Source organism: Andrographis paniculata, unplaced genomic scaffold, assembly GCF_009805555.1.
Source record: "Andrographis paniculata isolate CXL003 unplaced genomic scaffold, ASM980555v1 Contig62END, whole genome shotgun sequence".
Lineage (NCBI taxonomy): Eukaryota > Viridiplantae > Streptophyta > Magnoliopsida > Lamiales > Acanthaceae > Andrographis > Andrographis paniculata.
In genome coordinates, this window is record NW_026137598.1 from 1267952 (window position 1) to 1285541 (window position 17590).

Here is a 17590-nt window from a genome sequence, read left to right on the forward strand (position 1 = left end):
CTCTACTTTTGCTTCTATCCCTTTTTCGGTGACCAAAACTTTTGATTGATGAGAGCCTTGCGATTTTCTTCTCGTTTCCTCATTTAACATGTTGCCCTTAACCAAGTCCATTGTAATGGTACCATCAGAGGTTGAATTTGACAAAGATGTCCTAAAAGTCTCTCACGAATCCGGAAATGTACCAAGCAACCATAATCTTTGTACTTCAGCTTCAAACTTGATATTCATTCCTGCCAATTGGTTAATGATCCTTGAAATGAATTCAAGTGATCAGTCATACGGGTGCCGTCTCTGTATTTTAGATTCATCAACTGCTTGATCAGGAATAATTTATTATTCCCATTTTTCCTTGCATATAATTGCTCCAACTTCTCCCATAGTGACCGTGCATTTGTTTCTCCCTAACATGGTTCAAAACATTATCATCCACCCACTGCTTATTTAACCACATACTTGCCGATGTATGATATTCCATTCGACATCACTTTTATCCTCAGGCTTGTCAGTTTCGAAAACTGGTCGATAGAAATCTTTCACATATAGAAGATCCTCCATCTTTCCCTTCCATACAAGATAGTTTGAATCATTAAGATTCACCGTTCTACTTGTATTCGTTTTCATATTCACCACAAGAAATAAAACATAAACCTCACTCTGATACCACTTTGATGGGACTAATGCTCGTTAAAGTACGAATTATCCCCTTGTGTGAATATGGTAGGAAACAATAACAATAGAATAATCACTCTGAAAACGTAATGCAACCAATCAACAAAGACATGAGCAATTTTACGCGGAAAACCTCCTCGATGTGAGGAGTAAAAACCACGGGACTGAAGTCCACAAAATCTCCCCTATAATAAAAAATGGGGTACAAATCGTTCAACACAAAAATCAACCCAAGTTCCGACTCACAAGATATAACACCAATCTTGTCAACGAATATATAAGTGAATAGAAAACTCACAAGCAGTACCCTTCTGTTCAGACCCAAATACTCGATGATCCAAAACTCTAATCACGAGCTCCACCTTTCATAATTTACTCAACGATGTCCCCAACAACATACTCAAATTCCAGCCTGATCCAACGGTTAGATCTTCCGATTCGATATCAATACCGAAACTAGTCCGAAAAAATCCGGGAGGGAACAGAGCTCTCTGTTTGTGTCTGTATCAGAACTTGTGATGTTCCGACTCCGATCTCCACCGTTCAGAATGTAGAAATATGAGTGACAAACCTTCTGCGTAAATTTGGGGACGATCCGACGGTTGAAAATTCATAGATCGTCGTTTTATCAGAGATTGCGCACACGGAGAGCAAAGTGGCAGCTGCACCTTTTTTTAATCACTCTCTCTGATCCTAATCCACTCAATATCAAATTTATACCTATGTTGATTATCCATATGTGAAGTTACCGAAATGCCCTTCGACTTTAAGGAAAAATAAGTCAACAATTTGGTATTGTACAGCGTAGAGTACAATTAAGAGCACTAGTGTGTGTGCATATATATATATATATTTGAGATTCCAAGCTTAAGTCAAATGGGCATATTAAGTTTCTTTTATTAAAAAAACAAAGAGTTGTAAGCAAAGGCAGCAGTGTGAGATGAGCCGATGTACGTACAGACAATACAATACAATACTTACTAAACAGGGCATCATCTTTTTTGTACATGACAAGACATGACATGAGAAGTGGGTTGGAAAAGCGGCAGTGGAAGCGGAGGCAGCTGGTGCCTGTAAGTAAGCAGAGTTAGTTAGTGCCGTCAGCCAGTCGGCAATTGAAGGACAAGCACAACAATTAATTAAGATTAATTAATCTGTTTGACGTCACCTCGTCCTTGGCTTTTTTGTTCAGTTTTAGTTTTTGTACTTGATGGTCTCTTTCTCGAACCCGATGGTCGGGAACTGCTTGGCGTACTCTTCCACACCATGCCGCAGTTTTGCAATCTCGGATTGGAAGGAACTGGACTCCATAGCCGTCACGAACTCCTTCAGCTTACTCCCTGCTTATTACAGATTACATTCCAAATGTTACAGCAAGGATGTAGATGTAGATGTAGATGTAGATGTAGTAGTCATCTCAAATCAACAACAACCTTTCGCCTCCGATTTTATCTTCACTGCAAGTTTCACTGCTGCATCGAACAACTCTGCAACCTTCACAAAATCCTCTTCGATGAACCCTCGAGAGGTCAGTGCAGGCGTTCCTGATGGGAAAATAAAGTAAATAGACCCAGCGGTGGTTTGTTTAGTCGTATAGTTAGTTACAGTATTGAAATTTGAAATTGGAGCAGAGCAGTCTCTCTACCCATCCTGATGCCACCGGGAACCATGGCGGATACGTCTCCGGGAACTGTGTTCTTGTTAGCCGCAATGTGGACAGCTTCCAAGACCTTTTCAACCCTGGATCCATCGATGCCCTAAACAAACAAAACATGAATGAATGAATGAAGAGTGTACGTGCTAGTGTAAGAAAGTAAAACCATGTCATGTCTTGTCTTGCCTTGTTTTTCAAGTTGACGAGAACAAGATGGTTGTCCGTTCCGCCTGACACAAGCTCGTACCCTTTCTCGCTAAGACTCTGCAATATTAACATTATTATTATTATAGCGCTTAAAGTTTAATTGCACTACTCAAGTTGATTCCAGGGCAGGGCAGAACCTGCGCAAACTTGGCGCAGTTGCTCAGAACTTGCTCTTGATAAGCTTTGTATTCTGGAGTAGTCGCCTGGAAACAAATCAAAATTAAAATAATGATGTATGTTTATCGATGAAAATAGCTTATTCGGAAAACAAACAAACATACCATATCATATCATTATCATATTAGAATGAAATGGATGGAACCTGTTTCAATGCAACTGCCAAGCCGGTGATGGTATGATTGTGCGGACCGCCTTGAAGCCCCGGAAAAACAGCTTGATTGATCTTATCTTCATAGTCATACAAAACCTTGGAGGTTTTTATATATATGTATATATGATATGATGGAGTCAAAGCTTACATTTCAAAATTTGATTTTGCCAAATTCAGGATCGACTCGATTCGACTGACTAACCTCTTTGCCTTGTTTGTTGATCTCTTTGACACCCTTCCGGTAAAAAATCATGGCTCCACGAGGGCCACGGAGCGACTTGTGTGTAGTGGTCGTCACAACATCTGCATAATCAAATGGCGACGGGATGACTCCACCTGCAACCAATCCACTGATGTGTGCCATATCTGCAAGCAAAATTGCTTTCTGCTTGTCGCAGACCTGCCAAAAGTCATCTCAAATTCAGGCTCAACTATCAATCAATACTACATACATATCATATCTCATGTCAATGTCAATGTCAATCTCAGGGACATCCTACCTTCCTAATGCGATCGTAATCGTAGAGACGAGCATATGCGCTGGCACCCGCAACAATTAATTTTGGCCTGAACAGTACAGCACTCTTCTCCAGCTGCGCGCGCAAATAAAGGAAGATAGCAGCACAGCAGAGCAGAGCAGAGTTCAATATGCTGTTTGTTAGTGTTCACTTCAACAGTTTTGTTTCGAAAGCTTAAACCCCACTCACCTGATCATAGTCGATTAACCCCGTGCTTTCATCCAATCGGTATGGCATTGTCTCAAAGTATATAGAAACAGCAGAAATCTTCTTTGTGTCGGTCTGTACGTACAAACATAAGAGAGTAAAACAGAGTCCTTAACAAATAAATTTGTGAGAATCAAATCAATAATATAAAGAACAGAGGATTTGTTTGCTTTTTGAAAAAATTTCGACATATTTCCCCAAAAAATTAATATATTACGCGCACTTATTATTTTTATATTCCTTACATAATTCATGCAATTTATTCATGTCAATAATTTAGCCCGCATCAAGTACAGCTGCACACAATTCTAGCATTTAGTTCGAGACTTTGAACTCAAGCTCAAGCTAGTAAAATCAAGTTGAGTCGAGTTCGAGCCACGAAATACATGGCTCAGTAGCTTACAATATGGCTGAATTTTATTTATCTTCCTAAGAAATAATGTTACTAATGTAGTTAAAGTTTGTTGGCGGTTTATTGTGTTTTCGACCACTTGTTTTCATTACTCATTTATGGTAATTTATTTTCTTTCTAAAAAAAATCAGATCATACTTTTATTTTATGTTAAATACATCAAATCAAACATTTGTTTTATATTATATTAATCACTAATTTCAATTCAAAATTTTATTATTTGCAAAAAACACAACCAAACAAACTAGGCTTTTTTAATTAAAAATAAGGTAAAATTGCTCATAACTCCTATGTGGTTTCGAAATTCTCCGTAAAATCTCTCTGTACATTAAAAATTGCATGACACTCTCTTATATTTTAGAAAACGTTGCATGAAACTCCATCCCTACGAAACCTCCATTGTTTGATGGGATGATGATTTTTTATCCATATTTTTTGCATGGCGGGGGTTTCATGCAATATTTTTTAAAGTATAAAGGGACATCATGCAATTTTTTTAAGTAAAGTAAAGATCTACACTGAGTTTCGAAATCACAGTGATTTCATGCAACTTTTGTAAAGTGTAAAGAGGCTCTATGCATTTTTTAAAATAAATGGAAGATTTAAGATTTCGAAACTACAAGAGAGATTTGGACAATTTTATAATAAAGTTTTTAAAGACAATTTCAGCTTGAGTAGGTTCAAATTTTAGCTTTAATATTGAGAACTAATTGAGCTCAAGTCCATTAAAATCAAGCCTATTTTAGCTTCATTTCAAATAAAGTTGAACTTGACTCGACTAGACTCTATTTGCAACCATAGTGAAAATACTTTATGCATGCAACAGGAAATAAACTCCGAAAAATGAAAAGGTGCATTATTATGCTTATTTAACTCGAAAGATGTATTGTGCTTGCAAGAAAACCAGAAAACAAAGTGTATCAATACTCTACCTTAGCAATGGAACACAGCATACGAATTCTTGAATTCATTTGTATTGTTAAATGACACCAATGCATATACATATACATATATATATATATACATGTATTAACCAGTACTTGTGTCCTTGATTGTAAGTAGAAAACTTAGAAACATAGTTGTCAATCTTGGATGGTATTAGTTAACAGTCAACCTCTAAAATACTAGGATAGTCGATAGCGGCATAATCCCTATTTAAAAATTTAAGAATATATATAAGAATTATTATACATACAAATTTACAATAAAAATACATTAAAAAAAAAAAAGAAGATTAATTTCATAATTATTATTCAAGTCAATAAATTGCAAAATATATATAGCATAGTTCATAGATAGTTATATAAACAAAAACAATTAAATCACTACTTTTATGGATATATAATCAAAGTTAACGGGATTCAAAATCTAATAAATAATTTTCTTCCCCATTTCTATGATTTCATCATGCTCACAGCTGCTCTTGTACAAATTTTCATATTCTTCAGCTTCTTCATTTTCATTTATTTTTTCCATTGCACAATGTTTTTCTTTTCTAGAACTAGAAGAAGCTATAGTATAGTATATAGACTCCACATTTACTAAATAATAAATATAATACTCCGTACGTTGCGGTTTTGGATGAAATTATTTTTGGTGTGTGATAGTGAAAATTGTGTCAAAAATATATTATTTTACATTGAATATTGCATTTTAAATTATTTTTAATGATTTTTTGACTTTTTATATTGGGTATTTTGACTTTTGGACTTTTAAATAAAAATTTTGTATTTTTTATTATTATTTATGAGGAATTGCAATTGAAAAATGAGGTTGAAAGAACTGAACAAATATTTTATATGATAAAATTATAACTCTTTATCAGCTTGTTTATCAGCTTGTAGGCGTTATATTTATTTTTTATATCATTGTATTTTACACTAAAAAAATATATATATTTTTATATTTATATAAATGTTTTACAAATGTCATTACATTAGTATTATAGATACTAAAAGAAGTATTTACAGCTTTTTTTACTATATTTTGATATAATAATTAATATTTAAATATTAACGCATAAAAAATAGATGTGCCTTTAAAGCTGTACGGGCTGCTGACAATTATGGTTAAAAAGTGATACTTGTGTATTAGAACATAAAATGGAGGAAAGCAGTCGAGTCGAGATGCACATGCACCTGATAACCGTGAGAGAGATGGCCTCCATGAGGAAGATCGAGCGCCATGATTCGGTCATGTGGTCTAAGTAAAGCTGTGTAAACCTGAAAGTTTGCGGGAGATCCAGACAGAGGCTGCACATTCACTGCAATACATAACTATTTGTTAGTTATCGAAACCTCGTAGATTCAAGAATTGATTAATACAATCCGTGAATTCTTCCTTCCTTCCATCCATCCATCATATTGTTATTACTATGATTATTATTATTACCTCCCCATTTTGCAGGGTCCAAACGGAAAGCTTCCAGTGCACGCTTCTGGCACAGTGTTTCAGCCATGTCGATGTACCTGAACCATCCAAGAAAGACCATTCCATCGAAATAAATCTTCAACTACAATTGAACCAATTATTGCATTGAATAGCATATACACCAAACCATCGATCAACTCACTCGTTTCCTCCATAGTATCTAGCACCGGGATACCCTTCACTGTACTTGTTGGTCATAACCGAACCAACTGCTTGCATCACAGAGGCAGACGTGAAATTCTCGGATGGAATCAGTTCAAATCCCTACATCCAATTCAAAAACGCCATTAACAACGAGGAAGAAGAAAACCAAACCAAACCAATCTCACGTGGCATACCTTCCATTGACGAGCCTTTTCCAGCTCAATAATGTCGGCAATCTCAGGATCAACGACTTCCAGTGGAGCATTCAGCTGCTTCGGCCACTGCACATTTCACTCCAAAAACTTCACAAACAAACAAAGACAAAAAGAAACAAAAAACGAACTCACTACTTTTAGTTCAATCAATAGGTCGAACAGTTGGTAGGCATACCGTGACGCCATTCTTCTCCCTCTCGTACACAGCTTCGTTGGGCAACGACGACTGCAGAACACCAAAAACGTCGCCGTATTAGTCTGGAACAAAATCCAAAAACGAACAAGAAGAGCTAAACATAATAGAATGGGACCATGTAGTAGAGAGAACCGCCGCGCTTGATCGGCTGCTGCTTGTCAATGTAGGAAGAAAGCCTTCTGACGGCCATCGCCAACGCCATTCTCGTTCTTCCTTCCTTCCTTCTATCTCTCTCTCCTCTATGCTCTGTCTGTGAGCAGAAAGGTTGCACTTGCGCATAGAAAGAGGGTAGGCGGGCATGGCATGGGTGTGTGTATGGGCTACGGCTCTTGTGGGTGAGGTTTTGGGTGGTGGAGAAAAATCGTCAATAATTCTGGTCGACCATAGTTGGAATTAGATTTATCCACTCCCAAGTCCCACCCAAAATAATTGGATTCCATTGAACCGAGGAAGACGACGTCGATTCTGCAGGCGTCACCAAACCATGGCCAGTAGATGTAAATCAATGAGTGTTTGATTTTTACGAATAGTTAAATTTCTCAAAATCGATTTTGAAACAAACACACCCTAATTTAATTGATTGCCACACGAAAATCCAACTGATCTTTGGGCCTCGCATTAGCAAGCCTAGAAGCCCTATAAGGGTTTTTTTGCATTTGTTTTTTTTCTAAAAATACACGTATTGTTATGACTCTTTACTTAGGTGTGTTTTTTTTAGGGGAGATAGGGAAAAATTAAGTTTGAGTTTGGTTTTTATTTGAATTTTGGGATGCGTTTAAATTTTATTGTTTTTTTTGTGTTTGGGTTTGGTTGGGGTTTAGAGAGTTTTGATGTGTATTGATTTGATGAATAATAAATAAAATAATATAAATGTGTATTAAATTTAATTGATAACATTTATATTGTATAATTTGATTATAAATTTATATTATACTAAACATATATATATTTAAATTTTTATTTATTTGTATTATAGAAAATTTTATTCTCTACAGAATGACATATATATTGTGTATATATTTTTTTCATTTAATTATAATAAATATTAAATAATATTTTAATTTAAATATATAAATAAAAATAAAAGCATATCTGCACATTGTGGGCGGATTGGTGGACAAACCCAATGTTTGCACAGTAAAAACCCCAAATTTAAGGTTGGAGAAACAAATCCTAAGATAAGTGTCATTATTTTGTATAAATATGTGGCAATTGATGATGAGTAATATTATGTAATATTGCTTATAAATAGGCTTTATGAGAAATGAATTTGCATTCATTTATTTCTCTCCTCTCTAGATAAAAAGTCCAGCAAGGGATGACGCGGTGGTGTGGGGTTGTACGTGTGACCGTAAGGTTATGGGTTCAAACCCCCGACGTCTCAGGTCACCTGTCACACATGATTCGCCTAGTGTGATTTATCTGTCGGACTTAGTTTACAGTGCTGCCAAAACTTTACTCGGGACAGTGCATCAATATGAAGATGTTTGCTCAAAAATGAAGTTAATAACTAGACCATCACCAGCAAAAGTGGGAATTGAATCCCCTACATTTTTTGAATGAATTCAGGGTGATATATGTGGGCCTGTAGATCCACCATATGGATTATTTCAATATTTTATGGTACTTATCGATGCATCTACTCGATGGTCGCATGTATGTTTATTATCCACCCGCAATTTGGCATTTGTGAGGTTGCTTGCTCAAATAATTAAATACGAGCTCAGTTTTCAAATCACCCAATAAAGAGAATTTGTCTTGGTAATGCTGGTAAATTTTCATCTAAGACATTTGATGATTATTGCATGTCTACTGGAATTGACATTGAAAATTCTATACCTCATGTACATACTCAAAATGATCTAGCTAAATCGCTTATAAAAAGGTTGCAATTAATTGCAAGATTTGATGAAATCTAGACTTCTCGTATATGCTTGGGGACATGTAATTATGCATGCAGCAACACTGAATAAAATTGAGACCGACAAGCTATCATAGTTACTCCCTATTACAATTGGTGTATAATGAAAAGCTCAATATATCATATTTGCAAACATTTGGGTGCGCAGTTTATATGCTAGTAGCACCGCTCAACGCACAAAAATGGGCCCCTAGCAGAGATTGGGGATATATGTCGGATACGAATCACCATCTATAATTAGATATCTTGAACCATAAATTGGTGATTCGTTTACGACTCGTTTTGCTGGTTGTCATTTTGACGAGTCACAGATCTTGAAATTAGGGGGAGAAACTAATCAACTGAAAAAAAAAAAAAATCACTTGGAAAATATCATTCATTTTTCTTGATCCATGTACAAGTCAACATGAATTAGAGGTGCAAAGAATTTTATATTTGCAGCGAATAGCAAATTAGTTGTCTGATCTTTTTGTAATACCAACAGGGTCACTAGATCTTATATAGCTGCTGAAAATGTATATGCTAAAATTTTTAGTCCTGAATAAAAAATACAAAGTGCTAATGAATCAAATGCATGCCTAAAGCGTGATAGACCTTTAGGTTCGAAAGAAAAAAATCCTCGAAAGATAAAAATCCTCAAAAGATAAAAAAAATGAAAGGGTTGAGTATTTCAATATTAATCAAAATCCTCAAAAAACGGGTAGTAACATGGATCATATTTCTAAAGAAATTGATCCTGAAAAACTTGTTGGGGATGTTAATCCTAATAGAATTTCAATGAAAGGGTTGGAGATTTCAATGTTAATCAAAATTCTCAAGAAACGGATAGTAACATGGATCATATTTCTGAAGAAATTTATCCTGAAAAACTTGTTGGGGATATTAATCCTAATAGAATTTCTTCTGAAGAGAATGAAATTATTGAAAATTCAATAAATTATGTTACTAGTAGAAAGCATTGGAACCGAAATGATACAATTATGGATAATGCTTTTACGTATAATGTAGCACTTGATCTAATCGAAAATGACGAGAATCCAGAACCTAGATCAGTTGATGAATGTTGGAAAAGAATAGATTGGTCAAAATGGAAAGATGCGATCCAATCCGAGTTAAATTAACTGGCAAAACAGAAATTTTTTGGATCCCTATTAAACACCTGAAGATATTAAGCATATTGGCTCTAAATAGGTATTTGTTCGAAAGCGAAATAAGAATAATGAAATTTCCTGATATAAAGCAAGACTTGTTGCCCAAGGTTTTTCACAAAGACCTGAAATTGATTTTAATGAAACATATTCTCTAGTAATAGATGAAATAACATTTTGATATCTTGTCAGTTTGGCAGTACATAAAAATTTGGATATGCGTCTGATGGACGTCATAATTGCCTATTTATATGGCTCGTTGAATAGTGATATTTACATGAAAATCTCTGAATGTTTTAGTATGCGTGATGCATACAAATCAAAGCCAAAAGAATGTTATTATATTAAATTACAAAATTTTTTTATGGGCTTAAGCAATTTGGTCGCATGTGGTATAATCGTCTTAGTGAATCATTATTGAAAGAATGATATGCCAATGATTTTGTTTTCCCATTTGTTTTTATAAAGAAAGATGGGGGGGAATTTTGTGATCATAGCTATTTATGTAGATGATTTGAATATAATCGGAACCCATTAAGAGGTTAAAGAAACTATTGAATACTTGAAAAGGGAATTCGAAATCAAAGATTTCGGGAAAATGAAATTCTGTCTTGGTCTACAAATTGAACATTTAGAAAATAGAATTTTGATCAATCAATTTGCATATACCCAGAAGGTATTGAAACGATTTGCAATGGATAAAACACATTCATTAAGAACTCCAATGGTCGTTAGAACTCTCGATCCTATCAATGATCCTTTTAGACTAAAACAGGAGAGTGAGTAAGCACTTGAACCTGAAGTACCATATTTAAGTGCTATTGACACACTAATGTATCTGGTTAACAGTACAAGACCATACATAGAATTTGTTGTAAATTTATTAGCAAGATTTAATGCAATGCCAACACAACGATATTGGAAAGAGATTAAACATATTTTTTGTTATTTCCGAGGAAAGATTGATCTTGGTTTATTATATTAAAATAAATCTTGACATGAATTGATTAGATATGCAGATGTTGGGTATCTTTCTTACCCGTATAGAGCCAAGTCTCAGACTTGCTATATATTTACATGCGGCGGTACATTGGTATCCTGGAGATCCACTAAACAAATAATAACCGCAACTTCTTCGAATTATGCTGAAATAATAGCAATTCATGAGGCTAGTCGAGAATGTGTCTAGTTGAGATCAATGACTCACCACATTTTAAAGAATTGTGGTTTAAGATCTGAAAATGATAATCCTCATACTATTTTATATGAAGATAATGCAGCTTGCATAACGCAATTGAAATAAGGATATATCAAGGAAGATAGAACAAAATATATTTAACCTAATTTTTTCTTTACTCATGATCTTCAGAAAAATTGTGAAATAGATGTGTTGCAGATTTGATCCAATGAAGATTTAGCAGATTTATTGACTAAGATTTTACGGACTGCAACATTTAAGAAATTGATAAATATATTGGGATGCGTCGGTTGCGAGATTTCAAGTGATGTCCACATTAGGGGAGCAAGATTTCAAGTAATGTCCACATTAGGAGGAGTATTTTTAATGCATGAATATCGTACTCTTTTTCCTTCATTAGGATTTTTATCCCAATGGGTTTTTTCCTAATAAAGTTTTAACGAGGCGTATTCATTGCAGTTGATAACACCTAAGAAGGAGTGTTATGACTCATTAATTATTAGGATAGTTATTATTTTGTATAAACATGTGGCAATTGATGATGAGTAATATTATGTAATATTGCTTATAAATAGGCTTTATGAGAAATGAATTTTCTCTCTATGCACTCAATTTCGGCTCTATTTCTCTATCCCTCCTATTTTGTTTTTCTCTCTCTAGTATATATATATATATATTGATATAATAAATATATCTAAAGACATTTATTTGGACAAACTCACATATACACACACGACTTTATATATACATGTGTATACTTATATATTGTCATATATTTTATAACACATATTTTTTTTCTCTCATTTATCATATTCATACTATTATTTTTATGTGTTACACATTTAATGTTATTTTTCCTCTTTCGAATTAATCTATTGTAAATTTTTTAATTCTAATTAGATAAATTAATTATTTTAACTTTAATCTATAATTATTAATATTATAATTAAAATAATTATTTTACTGATACATTATTAATTATTTATTAATTATATTTCTCATAAATTTTTGTGTCTACAGTAATCCGGAAATAAAATTTGGAACGGATGGAGTATAATATAAAATATTCACTTTCATTTATTTCATTATTTTTGAAAGATTTAAAATTCAAAAATCTGTCTCAACCAATATGATGGGTTTTCTTGCAATGTGTAATGGTTTTAAAAAATATTTTTTTTATATGAAAATTTGAAATTGTGTAGGTAATATATAAATAATGAGGAGAAAAAATCAATTTTGGTCTCAATATAACCAAAATGTATCAATTTTGGTCCCAATATATATATAAAAAACTTATCAATTTAGTCTTATTATAAACAATTTCAATCAATTTTAATTTCGGCGTTAAATATCTAATGAAAATTGTTGACATACATGTAATAGGGTTGACATGGCAACTGAACAATACAACCGTGTATAATTATATACGGTTATGTAGTCACGCAACCATATTTAATTCTACGCAACCGTATATTTTTCTGTTTTGGTCTAAAATTTTATTTTTTATTATATATTTTTTTTAAAAAAAAAGTTATTTTGAGTTAGAATAGCTTATATAATTAAAATTGAAAAAAGCAATAGTAATCCCAATATAATTCAAATAATTTTAACACAAATGTGTATAATTGTACACGATCGTGTTATTTTCATGTCAGCTATCATGTTAACCCCGCTACGTCCATAGTATTTTGAATGTAAAATTATTTTTAATATATTTTTTAAAAAATATAGGTGTATAATTGGATGTTAGTGGGAGGAAATTTTTGGTTAATAATAAAATTTTAAGTAAAATCTTCCAAAAGAACATACCCGATGAATTTTTTATATTGGTGACAAAATTGTCATTTTTTATAATTAATAGCGGACACATGTAGGGGCAAAGGGGGATAAAGGAACACCAACATAGGAGAAAGAAACAATCTTTAATATTGTTTTTTAAAATAAAATTTTCTTCTTGTTAATGTGGATTTTCAACAATAAAAAGTAAAATTCAAAAATATATTCTGAACTTGAAGTAAAAAGTTTCAGAGATCATAGATCCCTAAAATATAGTACATAAAAAACTAGAAAATAAGCTAAAAACTTAAAAATTTAAAATGAGTAATCCCCAATAAAACTTTTTGGTGAAATGATTGAAGATGCCCTTTCCATCTCCCATCAATTTCTTAAATAAAGTCTCACTTGAACCGTCCGAAACCGTTTCTGAGTCGGTTCCCAGGGTTGAACACCAAACCGTCGTTGGTTACCATGTCCACACAAATGTCGGTTGCCTCCAGAAAACCTTCTTCCGATACGTGGTAAATCGCAACCACAACCGACCAACCAACAGATTCACTCGGTTCCTTCATAACCACACAACCCAGTACTCGAATTCGGATGGGCCTCATTATCTAATTCGCCGACTAAACGAATCCGATGGTCTGTTAGGTTCTTTAAGTCGAACCTACCAAAATTTACTCCTAGCCCATCGATGGGCCCACGGCCTTTCCTTTTCTTGGGCCAAAACCCTAATTTTAAATTTTGTGCTCAACAACTTGCCCCCTCTCCGCCTAACTTCCAAATTTCATACCTTAGTCATTGTGAGATGGGACGTTTGGAAGTCTGAGACTCGAAGCAACAGTGCAATCATTACGCCGTTCTGAGTCCAATCACAGGGTTTTACTCACTTCTTCATCATTATCTGTTGAACTCAAACCTTCGTCTTCATCAACTTTTCCTTTTATTCATCAAACTCAGTCCTTCATCTTCCTCATCGCAACTCACTATTTTTATCCTAATGGCCAACTAATACATTTCTGCTCTTCCTTTTGATGGCTCCGATCCGAAAATCTCTTTTGTTTCATCTAGAGTGTTAACCCCCACCATTTGTCCTTACTGCACAACCAACGAAGATACATCCCGAATGAGGGATATCCTTGAATAAGGAACCCCCTCTGCCATAAAAAAATGTTGCTTTCAACCTCTCTCGCCTTTTAGACACCATCAAAACTCACCTCAATGACCCCAAAGATAGTATTCGCACCAGGCATTCCAGACTACTACCTCACTTTTAGGAGCAATGGAAATGCCAAGGAATCGACAAGGCCATTCTCCTTTCCACCAAAGCACTTCACCTCATGATAAAGTTTTGCTAGTTGTGGCCGCTTTCTAAAATCAAGAAATCGACGCCTTTCTCTTACCTGCTGACCCCATGGGTCCAACACTGATGGATGTGGCCATGATCGCCCATCTTCCCATCGTGGACAAAGACCCAGTGGTCGGGTTTCTCAATGGCCAGGAACCCGCATCCGACCATGCTGGCTGGTCGCTGTCCAACCTTCAAGATAGAGGGTGGACCAACTTAATAACCGAGTTTCAGGGAGAATCGGGCGCTCCCATGACCGACCGCAAACATACTGCTTTCGTACTATTTTGGCTTTGTAGGTATGTCATTCCTTATTCTTCTAAGTGCATTTTGCCTTCTCACTATAACTTAGCCATCCATATCGTTTATGGTCGGTTCTTCCCGATCGGAACCCTCTTTCTTGCCAATATTTTTTAAGGTCTATCTCGAGTCATCAACCATTTTTCTGATGTTAAAAAATTGGATACAGCTGCTTCAGGCTCCTTTTGGTTTCTTGAACTTTGGCTTCGCTTATATTTTCCAACCGTCTTCTATGGTCGTACACCTATTAATCCAGGACCCGACCATTCTTTTGGTCTGACCCTTGCCTCCATGTCCTCGAAACAATCCGAATTAAAACCTTCTGACCCAATTATCCAACAAATTACTTCCGATAGCCGTAACAACTCTCGCTTTTATGTCTATGAAAGTTTGGTGCAATATGCTACCGAACTCTTCTGACCTTATGCAAACACTGATTACCCTTTGCCATGCTTGCTCCACTACCTCATCCGACCTACCCTTTTTCCTGGGATGTCACCTTGAAACTGAGATATCTTTTTCCCAGCAAAAGAATGGACAAAAAAGGCAATAAGTCTTTCTATACCTTTAACTACCAATCTCAATATCTAGCACATCAGTTCGGCTATTGCCAAGACCTTCTTGGCGCTTGCATTGGTAGCGTCAATTTCATTTTGTATTGTCTTATGAAGCTTCTGAATATTTTGTGTCTGATCCCTGAAATTAACATTTTGTCACTCACTACATGATAGTGGCAATAGGTCTACTAGAGAAAAAGGATTGAAGTCGTACACTACTTCAAAAGAGAATATCTTAGTAGCACTATGAATAGCACGATTATATGCAAACTCAACATGAGGGAGACAACTTTCCAAACTACGAAAATTCTTTTTGATAATACAGCTAAGAAGGGTGCCTAGGGTTCGATTTGTTACTTCAGTTTGACCATCTGTTTGCGGGTGATATGATGTAGTAAAAAAAGTTTTGTCCCAATTTTTTCGAAAAGTTTTTTTAGAAAAAGCTCAAGAATTTAATGTCTCTATCATATACAATCGTACAAGGAAATCCATGCATTCTAACTACTTCTTTGAAAAAAAAAAAACAAATTAACAATATGCATTGCGTCAATCGCCTTATTGCAAAGAATAAAGTGAGACATTTTTTAAAACCTATCGACAACAACCATGATAGAGTCCTTACCTCCCTTTGTACGAGGTAGCCCCAAATGGAGCCCATACTCAAATCTACCCAAGTTGTGTCGGGTGTAGGCAGGGGCGTGTATAAATCATACGGTAGCAGTGTGGATTTGGCTTGTCTACATGTAATGCAACGTGTTATGTGTTGTTCCACATCGGCACGCAAGCCTGGCCAATAAAATTTTTTCTGCAAAAGTTTAAGAGTTTTTTTGGCTCCAAAATGCCCCATGAGTCCACCTTCATGGACTTCGTTAGTTAAAACAATTCGAATTGAACCTTGTGGAATACACAACTGGTCAGCCTTATACAAATAGCCCTCATGCAAATATAAATCTTTAAACCCAGTGTTGGCACACTTATTGAAGATGTCAACAAAAAATTTATCCTTAGCATACAATGATTTTACATGTGAAAGCCCTAGCAATTGAGAAGTCAAAATAGTAAGAATGTGAGTGCGCCTAGAGAGTGCATTAGCTACGACATTATCCTTTCCCTTCTTATATATTATCACATAGGGGAACGCATCAAGAAAAACAATCCATCTAAAATGCCTCTTATTTAATTTAGCCTAAGTTTTTATATGCTTAAAGGACTCGTGATATGAGTGGATAACAAATTCCTTTGGCAAAATATAATGTTGTCATACTTGAAGTGCATGAACCAAGACATATAACTCCTTGTCGTAAGTTGAGTAGTTCAAGGTTGTGCCACCTAGCTTCTCGCTGAAGTATTCAATTGGTTGGCGATTCTGCAGTAGAATAGCTCCAATGCCCACACCTGAAGCATCACATTCAAGCTCAAATGTTAGTTCAACGTTAGGGAGTTTAAGAATTGGGGCATGACTTAAAAAATATTTCAGCTTGTCGAAGGCTTGTTGTTGCGCTTCTCCCCAACTAAATAGATCGTCCTTACGAATAAATGCAGTGAGAAGGGCTGCAATAGTGATGAAGTCATAAATAAACCTTCGGTAGAATCTCGCCAAGCCATGGAAACTACGAACTTTATGAACAGTAGTAGGGGACAGACCACTCAATGTTGTCTAATCTTGCTCAATCTATTCGGGAATTAAGAATTGAGCATCAACAGGTCTGACCTGCCCCCGACGCTAGTCGATCTGCAAGGCAGAATCCTATATACCGTGGTAGGGAAGACTCTTCTGAAAATTTTGATGAAGAACAAGAGCCACCCCCTCCAAATAGAGACAACCGAAATCAAGATCCTATGAGGAACTTGAAGATTAGCATCCCTTATTTCAATGGAAGTTCTGACCCGGATGTTTATCTTGATTGGGAGAGGAAGATGAAGTTGATTCGAGATTGCTCTTCATATGATGATGAGCAATGGACAAGGATTGTTGTAATGGAGTTCACCAATTATGCCCTTAATTGGTGAAAACAACTTAGTACGAAACAAATGCGAGAAGGGAAGGCCTGGATCACCACATGGGATGGGCTCAAAAAGGCTATGAGGAAATGATTTGTACCATCCTGGTATAGGAGGGGCTGCAAGAACGAGTTCAACAAATGTCTCAAGGTAATAGAAGTGTAGAGGAGTATTACAAAGAGCTTGAGACAGCCATGATGCGGGCTGATATTGTGAAGGATCCTGAAGCAATCATGGCTCGATTCATAAGTGGAATCAACCGAGATTTAAAGGATACTTTAAAGCTACACCCGTATGTTGACTTTTCGGAATTGCTCCACGTGCTTTTTGAAGAGTTTTTAGCTTATTAAAACAACTT

At 35.3% G+C, this 17590-nt stretch overlaps 1 protein-coding gene across 1 annotated transcript; it reads right to left on the bottom strand.

Annotated features, from left to right (window-relative positions):
• Nucleotides 1-1536: 1536 nt before the first annotated feature.
• On the bottom strand, nt 1537-7304 carry LOC127260930 (serine hydroxymethyltransferase, mitochondrial). Its single transcript, XM_051288993.1, has 16 exons — nt 7099-7304; nt 6963-7013; nt 6767-6853; nt 6571-6692; nt 6390-6466; nt 6137-6261; nt 3569-3661; nt 3362-3454; nt 3064-3261; nt 2853-2957; nt 2668-2733; nt 2510-2587; nt 2315-2426; nt 2103-2213; nt 1838-2009; nt 1537-1740 (listed from the first exon to the last, which is right to left on the bottom strand). Exons 1-15 carry the CDS (start codon nt 7183-7185, stop codon nt 1864-1866), a joined length of 1551 nt encoding a protein of 516 aa, XP_051144950.1. The 5' UTR covers nt 7186-7304; the 3' UTR covers nt 1537-1740; nt 1838-1863.
• Between the last annotated feature and the right edge of the window lie 10286 nt (nt 7305-17590).